Source organism: Caloenas nicobarica, chromosome 3 (assembly GCF_036013445.1).
Source record: "Caloenas nicobarica isolate bCalNic1 chromosome 3, bCalNic1.hap1, whole genome shotgun sequence".
Lineage (NCBI taxonomy): Eukaryota > Metazoa > Chordata > Aves > Columbiformes > Columbidae > Caloenas > Caloenas nicobarica.
The window spans coordinates 117,385,306-117,403,930 of NC_088247.1; the positions used below are offsets into that span (position 1 = coordinate 117,385,306).

An 18,625-nucleotide genomic window follows, 5' to 3' on the forward strand; every position below is an offset into this window, starting at 1 on the left:
CCCCTTGCCTGCTGTTACCCACTGCCGTGTCCATCCCCCTGCACAGACCCCATTTCCCCACGTCTCTTGGTGAGCAATTTGGCTCTAGCTGCCTCAGAAACTGTTTATTTTAATAGGTATATCCCTTAGTACACTGGATTAATATACCTGCTTATCTCTTCTCCCAGAGATAATTTTGTACATTGTAAATTAAACAGGGAAAGTCAAAAGCCAGAGGAGTAGATTTATTTTTCAGTGCTCTCAGTGGAAGGCCCCTGCAAAGGTATATTCCATAGCGCATATATAATTGCACAGATGATTAGCGCAACAGCCGGGACAGTGGAAGAAAGTAAGGCTGCCCTAATTTGTCAAGGTAGTTTACCAGTATGGCTGAAAAATCATACAGATTTTCTTACCAGTTCCTTGGTATACTTTTTTGTTTTCCTGCTGTTTCAGAGCACCAGCAAGTGCAGGTTTTGCCTGGGAGGGGTGGGAGATGCCCAGGCACCTGCAATTTCTTCTTGTGAACCCAAGAGCCTGCAGGGAAAGTTCATTGATTTCTGGTGGTGAGGGCACCCCTTGCCGGGGTGAGGGCAAGGTCTTTGAGGTCAGTAGGGTCTCTTGAGTCAACCGAGGCTTTTCAGTCAATGAACAGAGGAAACAACTGCCTTGTGTTAAGAAATTTTTATTTGTCCTTTGGATCTGTTATGTAAGCACATAAAATTACAAGTGGAAGAAACATCATGCCACAAAATTGCATAGAATTTTTACAAAAATGTGAATTATGCCTCTGAAACAATCATAGCTTGAGGAACCAAAAAATATGTACATGTTAACTGAAATATTTCATCCTACTTCGAAAGCAAATCATCGAGGACTAATCAATCACAGACACTATTAATACAATGTACAAGAGCAACACTGATTTCAAAGAAAGGCAAGCAGTGATGTCCCTTTAGTTATCTTTCAGTGAATGTTTAGCTAATACATGAGCATTAATTAACATAATTATGAACATGTTAAATCTAAAATGTCTGGCCTTCATTAGAATTTTTAAAATTCTGTTTATGCTGCCAAAACCAAGCTATTTTCAGTAGTGTAAAGATATCTGAAGTGCACGACCTAGTTTAATATAGACAGCTCTATTCTATACAGCAGAAAGTCCACGATACAGCATTTCCACACATTCAACACAGAACAAGGCAAATACATAAAAGGCACAAGACTTGCACATCATAAAGACCCTTTTTTCATTATCTTACTCTAGTTCAAGTAATATCAATATTAAATGATATCTGTTTCACTGAAATAGTTTGAACGATGCAAGATGTACAGTATTACACACTACCTTACACCTGCAGAAAGTGGCACTGTACAGATATAAAAAAATGTGAGTACAGGAAATGGTCAAATACAAACTTACTGTAAAATGACTACAGCTGAGAGTATAGTTAACCCAACCAGTATATTTATTTTTTTAAAATATAAATAAAAGGTTAATTGGTGTTTGCCCAAGTTTCTTTGAAGACTGCGGTGAAGTCCTGGCTCCACTGAAATCCATGAGAATGTAGCACTGAAATTCAAAGGAGCTAAGACTTTACCGAAAAGCCTGCATTGTACAATGGTTTCTATAATGCAATAGTCTTCAGTTTTATTGTGAACACTGCTATCAGTTTATTCTTTTAATAATTTAGACAATATGTCATTTTAACTTTATAAAATGCAGCATTACATCTTGACTCTCTACACTTTCAATGAGTGATTAAGATGGATTTCAAAGTGCAAAACAAGGATTAACAGAGGATTCGCTTTTCCTAGCATTAAGATGAAAGTCAGATTTTTGAATTTCATGTTCACTAATTTCATCATCATAAACCAGAATAGTTTAATCCAAAATATTATCTCCAAACAATGTGCAATTTTTCTTTCTTTCTGCTCTAAGGTTAAAAAAGAAACATGAAAATACTGTTTATTTTCCAAGATTTGAACTTATATATATACACACCATTATTTAACTGAAAACTTAAGCTTGATTTGTATTTTATTGCTTAAATTTAAATAAAATAAGTTACTTGAAAGTACTAAAATCCTGAGGGAATGGAAGTAAAGTAACTTAACTGTTACGATGTATTCAAATGCCTCCCTATGTAATTGACTTCTTCCTCCGATTGCTTTTTAAATACAAGGTAAGGCCCCGATCTTGCAAATGTGTATGTGAATGCTATTCCCCAGCACAGCTGCACTGAGCCCTGTCATGTGCAGGAAAAGTCATTTCTGCCAGTTTGCAGGATCAGGCCTCTCAACACAAATCTCTGTCTTTTGAGCCCGTTTATCCTTTGCCCTAAGACGCCTCTTCACGGCGCAGCTGAGGGAAAGGCCTCGCGCATTATGCATTGGCTTGGGTACAAACAAGAATCCGTCTGTAACATTTCTTAATTCCTATTTCTATTAGTATGGGAATCCAGAGAATAGCATTTGTTTACCTTTTCAAACATCCTGACTTTCACAAAGTCTCTCTGTCGTCTGATATAAATTTCTCAAAATGTGCTGTTACTTCTCTCATGCATATCATACAGTACACTAACTTTGATTGTTCTTAAGAAGTCAGTTAAATGGATTAATATACAGTTTTAAATAACAGTGACCAGGTTTTTATATTTTGCTTTTCAATTTCAGACCTTAGTAAAACTGAACCTCAGTCTTAAAAATAATGGAAGATTCCGTTAGATTTCAAATACTGTAGTCCTAAACGTTTTATAATCCTATCAAATTCAGTAAGCTTAAAATATGATACTTAAAATCAATACTTTTGAGTCTGCAAAATATATATCAAATTTATATCCTAAAACTACTTTGATTTACAACACTAACACCACAAAAAAGAATTGTATGATTCAATGACTATTTTATAGCAGTATAACCCAGATATTAGCTTTCATAATGATTCTCTCTACTCACGTATCCCTGAAACGTTTCATTTGGCCAAGAGACCACACCGACTTCAAATACAAACATGCCGTGTGTGTATATAGACGGATGTGTGTGCACATATAGCTATATATATATATATATACAAACATATATGCACTCACACAGTGTAACAAACACAGAGGTACACAGGCACCGACAATCTCCACGCTGAGTTCTTCTCTTTGTTTTCCTCTTGTCCCCACAGTTCCAAGAATTTTCAGCAGCAAATATATTTCTTTCCGTGTGATAAACGTAATACCAAGACAGCAAGCCACCAGTGCTTGCAAAGCTAAAAAGGATTAAATGTTTCAGTGCAAATGTAAAATGATGGTACAGCTGTCAAGGTGCAGTTATAAAGAAGGAAACAAATATGATTAAGTACTGTTATAATATTCTCTAGGATCTGTATTAGTTTGGAGCACTTTGCACTGGCACTTCAAAAGGAAATCTGCACACATTTGTCTCTGTACAATACACTGGTCTTCATTAACCATTCTTAACAGTGAACATGGCCAGAAAATTACCCATTGTAAATTGGCCAAAAAAAAAGAAAGAGGAGAGGATGGTTAACATATTAATTTTCCCATTACAACTGCACTAAGCTTTAGAATAATAATAAGATGAAGAATGAGAATGAAGACCTTTGCACGATACTTTTTATAAAATGTTCCTTTTGGGAAATGTGCACTTGAATGCAGATTCCTCCAGGCTCCCGAAGCGCTTCCGCCGCAGCTCACATCGGGAGCGCGGAGATGGGCAGCTGGGGAGCGCTGCACCCGGGCGCTCTGGTTGTTTCTTGGGCAGTTAAAAAGTAGTATCAAACACTTTTTCTGGATTATCTTCTTCCAATTCCTCTTCACTTTGCAGAGGTTTATGATTTGATTTTCCACTGTCAGATGCCAGGGAAGAGGGGGCAGAACTGTGGTCTCCATCTTCACTGATTTTCCCTTTCATGGCTTCCTGTACGAACTCCAGAATTTCCAAAGGCAGTCTTTTGAATTTGTCTTGATATTCCTGATCAAGTTCCACCTGCAACTACAACAAAAGAGAAAAGCTGTCTTCAGGGGTATCTAATGCAACCAGTGCTACACCACACGAGGCAGGGGGGAAATTAATGATGCATTTTTGCATGATTTAAGAATATATTACATTCTTTTTCATATTAGAGCCACACATCCAATACGCCTATTAATTTCCATGCAGTCATTTCAAAGCTGAAGGAACATGCGGTCATTTGTGCATAAGGCTAGTGTTGGGTATCATCCTCAGGTACCCAAAACCTTAAAATGTATACGAATTTAACTGTGTCGGTGTCCGCACTCCCACTGGCTTTCACAAGACCAGTTTCAAGTGCACTATGGATTACGGATAAGCCTTTGAAAGAGCAAAGGCTTTCATTAAGCTTCAGGTAGCTCATCACACATTAATCACGCCACAAACATCGCGCTGAGAACAATATAATAACATTCGCCAGATTTCTTGGGTTGGAGAAACCATTAGGAAAAAGTCAGTTGTCAAAGGGAGTCGAAGAGGGAGGGAAAAAAAGTTAAACTGCATTTCTTAGGCGTAGATCATGGAAAGTTACGTTATCTGATTAATGCAGTATGTGTCTTGGACATTACTGGGGAAAAAGTGTCATATCATCAACAGGATGCAGAAGGCATGCAGAAAGAAATCTGGCTACGAGTCTTCAGGAAGCTGTGGGCCCTTTCCCAGTATTTATTTGTACAGCCTTTGTTTTTAGTGCCCATATTAGGATCTGCACAATCCATTACTTAAAAAACATTAATGTGCACGAAGGTTTCAACTGAAGACAAAGCCAATTTTTTCACCATGACCAATATAAGCACAGCAGGAAGCAAAAGGGGCAAGTTCCAAAGCCAAACCCACTCCATCCAACCATCCATCCATCCATCCACCCACCTTCTTAAAAAGAGGGAGTCGGGTTCTGCTAACTGTAGCTGCAGCAGTTTCACAATAGTTTCTTAGACAATTGAATTTTGAGATATATTTTTTTCCAGGATGCATAAAGATGCTATGAATTCTGATCCTTCAGCTCTATGCTTGAGTCTATCCTGCCTAGTTTCAAGTCTCCTTCACCTCATTGCGACTGCTCTCAACAAGTAACACAAGTTTTCACTTGAACATCAGGGTCTGCACTGCTCTTACCATCCTTGACCTGTCCACAGCATGTGACTTTACCACTACGCTTCCCTCTGAGCCCTTCCAATCCCATTCCCCATGCTTCTGTCCTGGTTTTCATCCTGCATCTCTGATTTTATTTTTGTGAGGCCTCTTCTCCTTTCTCCTGATGTGCAAATCAACGTCCTTAGCTCACCCGGTCTAGTTCTACATTCCTTAATTAGACAAATTTTGCAGTTTTTCTTCCTCAAGATCTAAGATCTGGCTTTTTCCTGTTGGTTCTCCTGCTAAAGCTCCTTTCTTGCCTTGTTTCTGGCAATTTGCCTGCTGTTCTGACCTCAGTTTCCCACCTTGGTGTCATAGTGCTGACAAACACCACATCTGAGGCACAAACGGTTGCATTAAATACACCCTGGCTCTAAAATATGTATATTTGTATCAACCATTACAACAATCACTACCATAACACTCTTCTTTCATGCAGTACCCTTTTTTTTTCCTGAACTTCCTTGGTTTTCTGGTTTTATGTCTAGATACAAATTTTTGAAGGGATCCTCCTTTTGTCTCTGTTCTGATAACACTTCTAAGAGTACACGTTTTATCAGAGGAACGGTGCCGTAGTGTGGTTGGCAGGAAAGACCCACAAATGATGCTGATCATCACTCACTTCCCAGGCCCCGCCGGGGCCCTGCAGCCCCACGACTCCACGCTTGCTGCCCAGCGACCTTCTCAACCACCGAGAAGCCACATCTGGGCTGGTCTCTACTTCAGAGTGATGGCAGTGTCGCACTCACATAGGTCATCTTGCAAATCCAAAGATTATGTTCTAGGCAAAGGTCTTCCATCATGGTGCAATCGTGCTTTTGGTTACAGTTCACTGCTGAATACTCCCAACTGCTTAAAAAAACAGGAGGGAGGGAGGGGAAGGCAAGTCCTTCTACTTATTTGTGACAACTACCCAAAGATGCTATCACAGAGGGAGATTTATGCCAAAAGTGGGACAAAACACCAAGTCTTTTCCTGTTCAGGAGCATTTGCAGCTGGGCTCTGGGGTGCTGGTGTGGATCCACAGCATGTCTGAGCCCCCCACAAAGCCAGTTAAAGTTCCTGCAGGGAGAGGCAGCTCTGCATACAATAGTTTTTACAAATCAAGGAATCGTGGGAAAGGCTCCAGAGCACTGGAAGACAAAGCTTTATAAAAGGGTATACATTTCTTCATCCAGGAGTGTCTGACCCTGCCATGGGCTGCTGCATTTCTCCACCTCATTATCGTACATAGAATTACTGAATTTGTAAATTTTGGGCACCTCAGTTATAGAAGGAGATCTGTAAGTTCGAAGTCTCCTAGCTTTCAACTTCCTTCAGAACCTTGATTAGCTCAGTTAGGTTTAAGAGCAATAGAAATATTTGAACTCCCTCAGAAACTGAACATTACCTGAACCCAGCGCAACCATACGCATGTTGTTAGACAGCAATTGTGTCTAGTGTTCACCTCCTAAAGTGCCTCCAGTGGATAATCTCCCTAAGTTGAGAGTTTAATAGAAATGACATGAATCTGGAGCTACCTCTCTCTCTTCAGTGTCTCCAGAGACGGTCTATATAGATATCTAATCATGAGAAGGTTGAAGTTAGTCGAGAAGGAGCAGACAGTAGACAAGGAGGGTTGATTAAAACTGCAAGTGTATAACAATTAGTTTTCTCTTTGATTTCAAAGGCACCGTCAGTCCTTCCCCTTGCTCGGCTTCAGACAGGCAGCTCCGAGCCCGTTCCCTGAGCGCCAGGCTGTCACACAGGACTCCAGCTGCAATGAGGAGCACAAGGGGTGAGCCAGGGTGCCACGCAGCCACCCCCCTGCCGGACCTGCCCCCTCCCCGAAGTGTTCCTCAGCCAGTCTGGGGCTTGCAAACCCACAACAGTCTCACAGCGCATTGGCCGTATTTCTCCTTAAACCACCAGCCCCAGGCATAACACTGGCAAACAGCTGTGGGTCAAGGTTAAAGAAACAAGTTGCCTGCTTAAAACAGCTGTTTTTCTTTTAAAACCCTCTGTATCATTCTGTTAGATAATGATAACCATATTTGGTGGCTTTACAGGGACATTACAGTTCATTCACTAATGCAAAGCTGCCCTCCCGTTAGTAGCAGTGTGTAAAAACCTCTCTGCACAACCAGCACCACCAGACTCTGGCCCTGCGTGGCCTTACCCTTCGGTTTGCTGTCCCCTTGGGTTGCTTCCCATCACAAGTCCACCTAACCCGAGTCCTCTGCTCTCTAGCTACTAAACAAGGTGACCTATACTTGCTTTTAGCATTTTGGAGCCAGACAAGGGGGGCAAAATGAGGCTGATGATTAGATGGGCAGATCATTATCTGGACCACTGTTTCCATTAACACATAACAACCTTCTTCCTTCTGTTATCTCACTATCTCTTATAGATCCTCTGTCTTCTCTTTAACCCTCAACCAAAACCTCTTTCTGCTGTCACCTCCATGCAGCTTTAGTATCCCACAAGGGGCTGGAATCATTATTTCTTGCTCAGGTAAAGCACACTCCCATGTTCTTTTCTTGCAGGCAATGAGTTAATACTTTCAAATTTGGAGCCATCATTACTTGTTTGCAGGGGGGTCCTTGGGGACACGAGGTGAATGTGTTAGTCGCTCTTGACCAACACCACTGCATCCTTCCAATCTCGACTACAACCAACACAGCCGCCAGCCTTAGGGATGGCAAATGAGCCGGGCCTTACAAGACTAAGCCCATGCCCTGGGGAGCAGAGCTCCTGGCAGGCAGGCAGCTGCCCAGCTGATGGGCTTGCACTCTCTCTCAATCTGAAGGGTTCTTAGGCATCCTTAGCTACAACTGCTTTCCAAAAAGGGTCATCATTCAGGGAATGGCCTCGGCAACCCTTCCTTGGAATGTGGGAGGTGAAAATGAATACGGTCATTCAGCTTAACGCAAGGAAAATACAGTCAGGAAAGGAAACTGATGGTATTATTAAAACTATTTATAGCAATTACACCTAGCTGTTATTAAACCTACCAAAATAACATAGCATAACATAGTGTTAAAATAGTGATCATAGCATTAAAAGAAGTTACTGCGATCAATAAAGAATTACAAAAGCAGAAACTGTGGTTTCAGGCTATCCTGATCAAGCCCCTGTAGACTTCTGCATACTTGCAATGTGATCTAATGAACTTCTGTTTCTACCAAGAACAAAAATAAAACGATCACATGAAAAACGCAACATGCTGCCAACACAAGTTACCAGGAGGGCTGAAGTTCACATGGAGTGTTTAGGTTAAAAAAAATGAGAATATTTCAAAATAAAATAAATATGTTAAACCCCTGAACCATAAATTATTCCACATTGATGGTGTTTCATATTATCTTGGCCTTGAGCTTAAGCTTCAAATATTGAACTCTTCTCCCTTCTCACAACCTGAAATACATCTCATCCTCTTTCCTGCTGCAGAATTTTTAAATTTATTTTTAATTTTGGGATTGTTTTACGATAACTGTGGAAAAGCAAACAAGCTGGGCTAATGAGGCATAAGAATCTAATAATGAGCTATGAGAAGTTTGAGATGTAGAACAAAGTTAAGAAAGGTTTTGCAGTACCAGTACCTGAACCATGGGAAGCAGTTGTGTCTGCACAAACACAAACAACAACCAGACCTAGGACCCGAGGTGTCAGGTACAAAGACCTTACCATGTGCATTAAAAACAGCCAGTGGACTAAAATGTGATCCTACCACACACGTAGGAAATTTGGGAATCCATCCGAGGGCTGGTGCCGTTTGCCAGCATCTTGTGAAATTCTACTGCGTCTACCCACAGGTAGCCTCACGGCCTGAAGACAAGAGGTGGATCCACAGCTGGTCCATACGCAGCGCCGCTTCCATCTGACCTCCTCCCATCGCTTGGGCAGCCCAAGGGAAAGGGAAATTGTGGGGGAAAACACGTCCAACCCACCTCCCTTCCTGCCACAGTGACACCTTTGAAGCTCTTAATGCAAACGCTGCTGCTCCTTCCCGTTGTACCTTAAAAGCGCCATTTCGGAAGTCAGGAATGAAAGTGTTTTCCAAACAATTTCCCCTCTCTTCCTTCCCCATGCAGCTTGAGACGCCACATGTGTGGTCTGCGCAGTGGTGTGACCTCGTAGCATCATTCTCCTGCTGTCGGACCCCGTGCCAGAGGCAGTTCGTTGTCTGATGCAAAACCAACCCACTTCCACACAGACTAGGATTCAGTCCAGCGCCTTTTTTTTTTAATATATTATCAACTCAAAAATAATGGGAGGGTCACTACTTAAAAAATATCTAAAGAACCAACATTCAAGCAAAAATGTTTTGATAATGTTATGTATGAAATAAAACTGGTCACACATTTGGTGAAAAAAACAAAACAAAACACCAAAATGCTGAATTTTGCTGAATCAAAAACATTCATTATGGCTATATTTGTTTTGATGAAGTGCTTCCACGGCAAAAATTTGATATGACTAAAAATAAACTTTTTTTAAGTCACAGATTTTCCATTCCACCTGCAATTCTTCTCTAAGGTCAGTTTTTTGGGGTTTGTGTTTCTTTTATCCCTCCTTTTAAATCTACCTTATTTTGCATTATTCATAAATACTTTGTTTCCCTGATCAATGCAGTGAATTATGAATGAAAAACAATCCAAATATCCTGGGTGAACAATCCAGGTAAAAATGCACTCTGAGGACTAAACAGTTTGGTATCTCCAACAATGTCTGACATTTCCAACAGCAAACCCTTTATTCTCAAGTTTTTAGAAAGATTGTAATAATTTTTGAGTTCTGAATCCAAATGTGAAAAATATGTAAGTTGTGTTACTTCCCCTTGAGGCAGAGGGCAGCAAAATATCAAAATAGTGACTGGGTTTGGTATTTGGTTAATGTATTTATTCACCAGTTGAAGTGTGACACTAATTTGTATCCATAATTACCATGGCACTACCCACGTGCAGTATAATATTTATACCACATAAACAGTATATATATGTATTTTTTTTTACTAATGAGAAACTCAATGGCATAATTTCCTCTGTGCAGTTTCAGCACAATGTATTTTGACAAGAGGCAATAACTGGTGACTACATGATTCGTAACAAAAGGGGGCCTGCAACCTTTACAGGATATTTCTGTTTAGCAACGCTCCCATTTTCCTTTTCAGATGTCTTTGGAAACATTTATTTTGTTAGCACCAGCGACAGTGATCTTTTCACTGGTCAGTAAAACCATATTGCGACACAAACACTAGTCTGAGTTTGTGGCCCCTTTCTCACTCCTCCCATTTCTCTAAATCTGCTAAAGCTCCAAATACTGATTTTTCTTTCTGCAAATGTTTGACCCTAAAGATAATTTTGAATAGAGGATTTGGGGCTTTTAAGACTGCATCAGACAACAAATATGCATAATGTCAGTGACCTCAATTTAGCTTCCAAAATAGCACATAGAGGACTCCCAGATTAAGGGTACAGAGAGCAAGCAAGCTGCTGTTCTGCTGCTTTTCATTTTCAGAGCTTACTTAATTAGAAAGCCATTCTGGAGGGATAGAGCACTAAAAGACATATGAGTAGCAAGAATTGTTAAAAGCAGATGGGGGCTCAATAACAGGGAGAGGGAAATTGAGGAACAGAGCTCAGGGATCAAGTGATTTATAGGCAGCAATTTTTGTTTAATTGGAAACAGAAGGAGTTTGTTATTAAGGACCATGTTATTCCCTCCACTAAGCAGATTTCTGCTGGGAAGGTGAAGGAGTCGCCACTGCTCAGTTGTCCTCATGTCTCACGACCTCAGTCCCTCTCAGCGCTGGGTTTGAGGAGAACCCAGGACTCTTCTGCAGGACCTTCCCAAAAGTGATATACCCACCTCTGCCGTGTGAAGAACAGGCCAAAGAAAGCAGCTGAGAAATGGGAAGCTGTTTATCCAGGCCTAGGAAAGGAGTTAACATTTCTACATCTGCAGAGAGCACCTCAACGCTTGCTTTTTCTTTTTCTCCCAGGGACTGCAAGCAAGTGCAAAAAGGAACATGCCACCATCTTAACGTTGGGGCTTAACACAGCTACTTGTAGACAATATAGCTAAACACGAAATGAAACTGTTCAGGTAGCTGAGGTTTTATCTCATAAGATGCTGGAGCATGGAATCATTAAAGAAAACCTAAGGGCACTCAGTATCAGAGACGGTGCAGGGAAAAAAGCATCACACAAGGGGAATGACAGTCAGTGTGGGAAATGTGTTTACATTGCCTGGAAAGCTCCAATTAATGATTCCTGTCCTCAGACAAGAACATCTCAGTCTCAGTGCATGCCCATCACTGCATTTTGAAATATGGTTACTTTTCAGACCACGACAGACCTGAGAAACACCAACGCCGGGACTTTTCTCTCTGCCAGCCTCACCCCACACTCTTTTTCTCCCAGGTGGAGCTCCCCTAGTTCTTCACATGAGGTCTAGCACACCAAGCCAATATCCCACCCCACAAGGTCTCTGTGCTGCTCCTGAGACCAGGGGTGCTTGCTCAGGATTTGCTGTATTTCTGACCAATCGACTGCTGCCGCCCCTGCTTCTCCATGCCAAAAGGCTGCACAGTCCACACACTCTTCTTCAAAAATTGCCCCAAGATGGGCTTGAAAAAAATCACTGCAACACCTGAAGCATGTCACAAGCCAAGGAGTGTAGAAAGTGTATACTGAGTATACTTCAGGCTTTTTGCATAGCCACCAGCAGGGTGGCGGGGAGAGGGAAAGAAATCTGAATTTTTAGAGGACTGTCAAGCATAACTAGAACTTGGCTTATATTTGCAGGCATCAAATGGAAGTGGAGACAGGTTGTGAGCATTGTCCTGGGCCTGGCTGCTGGGAGGGCAAGAGATGGGAGGAGCAGAGCCACAGAAAGCTGTTCAACAGGACTCTTGTTTGCCAGCTCTTGGGAGTCCTGTTTGGTTTAAATGATCCCTCTCAGGATACACAAGCAGCGAGGATTGCAGCCGGGTTAAAATTTTAATGATAGAGGTTTCTTAGTGAAAAGTGCCGGTCTAGCAAAAACCAAAATACCTGATAAATTCATAGGGATTTTGCTGCCTGGGTCAGTTTACGGGTTGTGAACTAGAGAAGGAAACAAATCTCTAAATGTTGATTTCTGACAATTGAAAATAAATGTGTCAGGTTTATTTTAAAATAAGTGTATCTTTGTTCTTTTACTCTCTTAAAGACAATCGCATCTTAGCCAGCTGAAGTTTTTATTAATGCAAAGAAAAAGACAAATATTTTTATTCTTTAAAACTATATTTAAAAATAAAATTATATTTTTCATAAATTTTATTTTTTATAAAAAGAAACCCGACAGGGCCTGATAAAGCATGACAGAGCCCAAAAAGGCCCAACAAAGTCTGACAGGGCTTGACAGAACCTGACAGGGCCGAACTGGTACCGACAGAGCTCTACAGAGCCCAACAGGGCGTGACAGGGCTTGACAGAGCCAGACAGGGTCCAAAAGAGCCTGACAGAGCCCAAAAAAGCCCGGCAGGGCCCAACAGAGCCCGATAAAGCCCAAAAGGTATTTTGCAGGATGATTCTCTTATTATTCATTTTGAATGCAATTCTAAGTACACTGGGAAGAAATAATAAGTAATCAAACCAGAATTCTTGACTGGCAATTGATATCAATGGAGCTCCAATTTTGCCCATTACTAGATTCAAGGTCCACCCCCTCTCAGAAAACAATCTCTCTCCAGGGATGTATTCCCTGGAACCCAATCTAGAACCCCCAAGTGAGATAGAACACGACCTAGAACTCAATCTAGAACCCGAGCTAGAACCCAGTCTAGAACACGATCTAGAACAACAGATTGATCTAGAACACGCCCTGGCACCCCTATCTAGATACTTATAACCCAATCTGGAGCCATTGAGTGACATAAACCACACTGTAGAACCATGGAGTAATGCCATCAAGTAACTCTAGTGGAATGTCAAGTGAGATAAAACGTGACCTGGACCAGGCAGGCAATCTAGAACCCGCTCTAGAACTTTCAAGTTACCTAGAACCCGCTCTAGAACTTTCAGGCGATCTAGAACCTTCAAGTGATCTGGAACACGGTCTAGAACATGCTCTAGAGCCCTCAAAGCCAGCCTTTGGAAGGGACTCAAACTCTGGGGCCCATCCAGATACTGCTCAGAGCCAGGAAAGGACCTTTCATCTTCAGTCATGAAAACACTTGAAATATGGATGCAGTCTCTTCCAAGTCTAGCTTCTTGTTTTTAAGGTACTTCTTTTGGCTACACATCTATCTCACTGACACTCTCGTGAGGTCTCCAACTTTTAACATTCAGTCATTCATAAAATTTTCAGACAGCTTTTTGTGGCTGTTTTTAGTGTGAAGCTTTATAGTACTGGCCTTTCTAAGAAATGCTGGGATATGACTTAACTTGGCACTTGCTCAGTGGCCTTGGTACAAGCCTTCACAAGCCAGCAGAAGACTAAGTCTGCAATGATAGCTGACATTGCACTCTTACATAGGACTGGTTTAAGGCTTTATTCTATTGCAAATGGAGCTACTATTTTCATTTTGGATCCATTTTGGATGGGCATTCAATTTAAAAGTGCAGCTGCTCAAGTTGCATCAGTTTAGGTGGATATTAGGAAAAAATTCTTCATGGAAAGGGTTGTCGGGCGTTGGAACAGGCTGCCCAGGGAAGTGGTGGAGTCACCATCCCTGGAGGGGTTTACAAGGCATTTAGACAAAGTTCTTAGAGACACGGTTTTGTGCTAGAGTTAGGTTACATTATCGTTGGACTCAATGATCCTGAGGGTCTCTTCCAACTTAAATGATTCTATGATTATCTTCCATGATTCCCAGAGAGGTGGTGGATGCCCCATCCCTGGAGACATCCCAGGCCAGGCTGGATGGGGCTCTGAGCAACCTGAGCTGGCGAAGATGTCCCTGCTCATGGCAAGGGTGGCACTGCATGAGCTTTGAAGGTCTCTTCCAACCCAAACTATTCTATGATTCTATACTCCCCTTTCAACTTCCCCTGACTGTTATCTTCCATGTTTCAGCTTCGTGTCTCTTCCTGTTAAAGCGAAGGTGATTTGCAAATACCTCCAAGACAACAAGTCCCCATATAAATGAATCCTTTAATATCTGCTGTCTCAAGGCATTAGGCTGTAACCTTAGGGCCTTCATCAACCTGTGTCTCCACCTTTATTAACTGCAATCTCAATTAAACTAATGGGTCTGGGAAGAAACCTGGGACCTGGGCTCCTAGATTTTAACACTCTCATAAAGATACTTACATCTTTCTATATAGTAAACCAACATCTATTCCAGGAGCTAATTAAAACAAATATTTGAGTGATGAGATGCCCGTCAGCATTGCCCAGGTTATATGTGTATTATATATACATATGCCTGTACGTACCTCTGCTGAAAACTTTTGAGTTAGAGAAGCTCCTTACAGCAAAAGCCTAAACTGGTGGTTTTTCCTACTGGCAGCTGTATTATTAGTAGTAGTAATTTCAGATCTTTTGCATTTTCTCTGAAGAGAGAGCTTGTACTGAATTTTGTGGGATGATTTTCTTCACAACAACTTTGTTTCCTATTTCTTCATCAGTACAGCAGTTTATTCTCATGCAAAGCACTGCTCTGTGCCTGGTAAGCTGTATACTTGGAATCACTCTTCTTTCTGTTGACTACTTTGTGTAATTGTTTCCTTTTGTGGATTAAATGCTTTCTTAAGCTGTCAAGTGTTTTTTTAATTACTCTATAAATACGTGACCTATGCATCTCATGATGCATACGAATAAAGATTACTTGAGCTGGTATGAATGGGAAAAACATCGCCATTCTATACGCATATATAACATTTTAAGGCTGGATTCCTTCTGTTCTTTTTCATTATCCCCGGAATAAGTTAGCTTCACTGCAAACAACAGAGAATCTGCTCTAGTTTCAATGCAATAAATCCAGAGAAACTCCACTGAGGTTTCATCTATCATCAGATACTGCCCTTAGTTTATTGGGGTGGATCCAGGGTAAATATCTTTAGTGACACGGCTCAAATAGAACTTCTTAACTGGTCCTTTTATAAAGCGCTGTCCATATTTTGGATACTGTCTTCAAAACAAACAACTAAAAAAAATCCAGTGCATCTATTACCTTCTAATAAGTGATTTTTTTTCCACTTCCATGATGCCTCCAAGGCACCCAGTAAACAGGCAGCTGCCTGTCCAACAGCACAGGCCTCAGAAGAGCAACAGTATTGTAACTCTCAGCTCAAAAGGTCATAACCGTCCCTTGGAAACCCCTTTTAAATGACATCTTGAGGTTGTAACAGCAAAAATATATTCCAGAAATATTTCAAATCCCGGGTGGACTGAAGGACACAGGACTCTGAGAGCCGTACAGCACCACGGCAGCTGAGCAGGATGTCTCCAGGGGGCCCTGGAAACTGTGGGGCCACTTTATGTATGATGTGTTTTGCCTAAAAGCGGTGCTGTCCCGCAGAGCGAGAGATTCTGGCTACTTTTGAAAGAGGAGAGAGACAAGGAAATAAAGCTTCAGGTGCTTAAGGCCTCCTGTGTGATGGCTCAGGAGCTGACAGAGCACAGATCTGAAAAGATCGTGGTGAAAGCCGCACTGCAGCTTTTGGATCCTTGCCTAAACTAAACTCCAGATACAGTTTAACAAAATGGTTTTCAGTCTCTCACATCCACCTTGCTAATAGATAATTATAGTGTTGCCTGTGTCTGACACTTGGCAGGACATCTCGAACAGGTCCCGTCATTATCGCAGAAAATTCCCTTCGAACACAGGGATTTCTTCTCAAATGCCGCAATGAAAAGGAAATAAATAATCTATTTCTCTGTCTCTCTCTAGTGGCATCACTGTGCTACTCAATGGAAAAGGAACAGCATCATCTTATGATTAAGTCTGGCACCTCCTTTCACTGCAATACCCCACTCTGACCTTCCTACTCAGCCCAGACTCTCAAGCCTGTTTAGAGTAATCAGAGCTCCCACCACGCGCTGAGGTCCGTGTATCTTGAGACAACACGTTTCTTAAGGTACATGCCCACTGTAATCTCCAAGTCATTGATAACTGTCAGGGAACTGCGTGGAGGTTTAGAAGTAAGCCATCATTAGTTCAAAAAATAATCACACCGATAAAGCCTTATGCTGCACTTTGAAGTTTACCTTGCACCAACTAAACCTTTTCACATCAGAAAGCCTCTGCAGGATGGAGCCACATTGAAAAGTCTGCTCGGAAAACTACTGAGCAGTCAGTCCTCCTGTTAATATCCTGTTAAAAATGAATGTTTTTAGACTAGAAAGCAAGCACACTCTGAATAAAGATCAAAGCCTCAGAAGTTTCTTTGAAAATCTTTTCAAGTAGTTCAGTTCTGTAATCCCTTGTAACAACGAAGGCTATTCCAAAATATTTCCTAACTCATTAACAACATGAATCTGTCTTCCTCTTTACTATTAGCAGAGATGCACATTGACTGTCCCCAAAAGATGAGCCAGTTTAGTGGCCGACCCATTATTTTCTAACATAACAAGCTAATGAAAAGAATCTATTCAGAACCTGGCAGAAGTTTAACAGCGGAGACAGAGCTACTGACCCTCATCTTCCAGAAATCATGGTTCAGAATTTTGGCCTTTGTACTTCCAAGTGTCAGGAAAGATTTGAGGTTGAGTTTAACCATGACAAAAAGTTGGGACTTGCTTCAAATTTATATATTGAGGTACATGTTCATTATTATACAATGAACATCAAGTGGAGATGTATCATGGCTACTAAGAACACAGTCATACTGTTTATGGCTGCTCTGTGTTTATATATTACTATTATCTTCACATCTCTATTTGCACCATTATTTCTTCCACAGATCTACCACTTCTCGTTGTTTCATGTTGTATTACACAGCACACATTTTTGTTTTCACTTGAGAAGCAAAATCAGTGTGGAATTTTAACTGCAACTCTTAAAAACTTTATAGCTTAATGTAAGAGCGGCACTGCCCAGAGGTTCAACCTAATTAAAAATAGCCTGCAGGTTTTTACTTCCCGATACTACAATGAACTTAAAAGGAAAAACCCTCCTTTTCTGGTCTGAACTGCTCTTACTGGATTAAGTAGTACTATGCAATGGGAGGTTAATGGAGCCATCCTCATGATTAAGTTCAAGGGATTAATATTTCAGTTCAGTTGGCTTTTTTATTTAAACTTTTGGTTTTTTTCAAAGGTCATATTAATGCCGACTACTACAAACTCAGGCGACTCTCTAACTACCCATCAAGTTTAAATGAGCCATGCAGAAAACTATATTTCAGTGATGTTCAGCAAGCATCCACAATGCAAAAATTGACATATAAGGTAATTTCATAAAGCTCGAGGGAAAACACAAAGCCTGTCCCAGGGCTACGCAGAGTAGCTTGAACTCATGCCCATGAACTTAAGTTCACTTAAGTCTACAAGAAGACAGTGATTGACTTTGATGGGTTTTGGATCTACAGTACCGGCCACCATGGAAGTACAGGCACAAACTAACCAGGTCAGACGAAGGAACCACTGGCACAAAATGGCATGAAGCACATGCTCCTTCCCAGAGATCTGAGGGTAATCTGAGTCTCCAAGGAGATGTGCAAAAACTGTTTTTCAGAGGTTCAGGACTTTCAACTGCCTTAGCAACTTAAGGAAACTGCAAAATATGACTCTAGCATGAGGTTGTTGCTTAAAATCCAAGCCTGCTTCAAGGGACAGAGATAACAAATCCCCCAGAGAAGGTCAGATGCCATTCTCGCGCCCAGACCTTCCTTTCTCTCTTTGCGTACAACCTCATCTGGGTTTCTGTTGAGCACCTGAGCTCCATGAAGAAGGGAAACCTCTGAAGGAGTTTTCCTTTCTTAATGCTTAGTACGGGTGGAGGACTTATCACCTTAGCTCTGTACTATAGTATGCTTTTCATCCTGCCATGCAGTTCGACACTTTAATGTCCTCTTGAACAGATCTCTTAACGATATTGCCAATAGCACAGTTGGGTTTGTGGTCAGACCTGCCTGCTCCCAGGAGAAGGGATATGCACATTTCCTGGAAGCCAGCAGAGACAGGAAAATAAGTGGATACCACAACTTACAACCACATAGAGAATCGGTTCCTTTGGTTCGTCCCTTCCCCACCGATCTCAGTGGGCCACAGCTCATGGAGGTCCCACTGGGGCCTCATCCAGATCTCAAGCCTACTCCAGGAGGAGTGAGCTCTTCTACTGGCGCCAGTGTGGGCTGGATTTGGTCCCTGGCTTCTCTCCTTCTGCAGTTAATACAGTTCATCCAAGTTTAGTTCACCAGAGGGTCGAGCCTGAACTGAGACGAATCTCATGGAACTTCACTAAGTCCTTTGCTTTTTTTTCCACTGAGAGGCATGCCATCAAAATGTATAACACTATCTCCTTAGAGCTCTGATTTGTTTTTAATCTGATTTCATTTCTGTGTACCACTGTTGGTGG

General features: G+C 41.5%; 1 protein-coding gene across 4 annotated transcripts in view; it reads right to left on the bottom strand.

Moving 5' to 3' along the window:
• Positions 1 to 648: 648 nt before the first annotated feature.
• Positions 649 to 18,625, bottom strand: part of PLCB1 (phospholipase C beta 1) — a 370,006-nt gene continuing 352,029 nt past the window's right edge. For 2 of the 4 annotated variants that reach the window (XM_065630670.1, XM_065630673.1), the window contains one exon: positions 649 to 3,984. In XM_065630670.1, the coding sequence (XP_065486742.1) occupies positions 3,754 to 3,984 (231 nt within the window). In that variant the 3' untranslated portion in view covers positions 649 to 3,753. The remainder of the gene's footprint in view (positions 3,985 to 18,625) is intronic. The other 2 variants (XM_065630671.1, XM_065630672.1) reach the window with 2 other exon arrangements.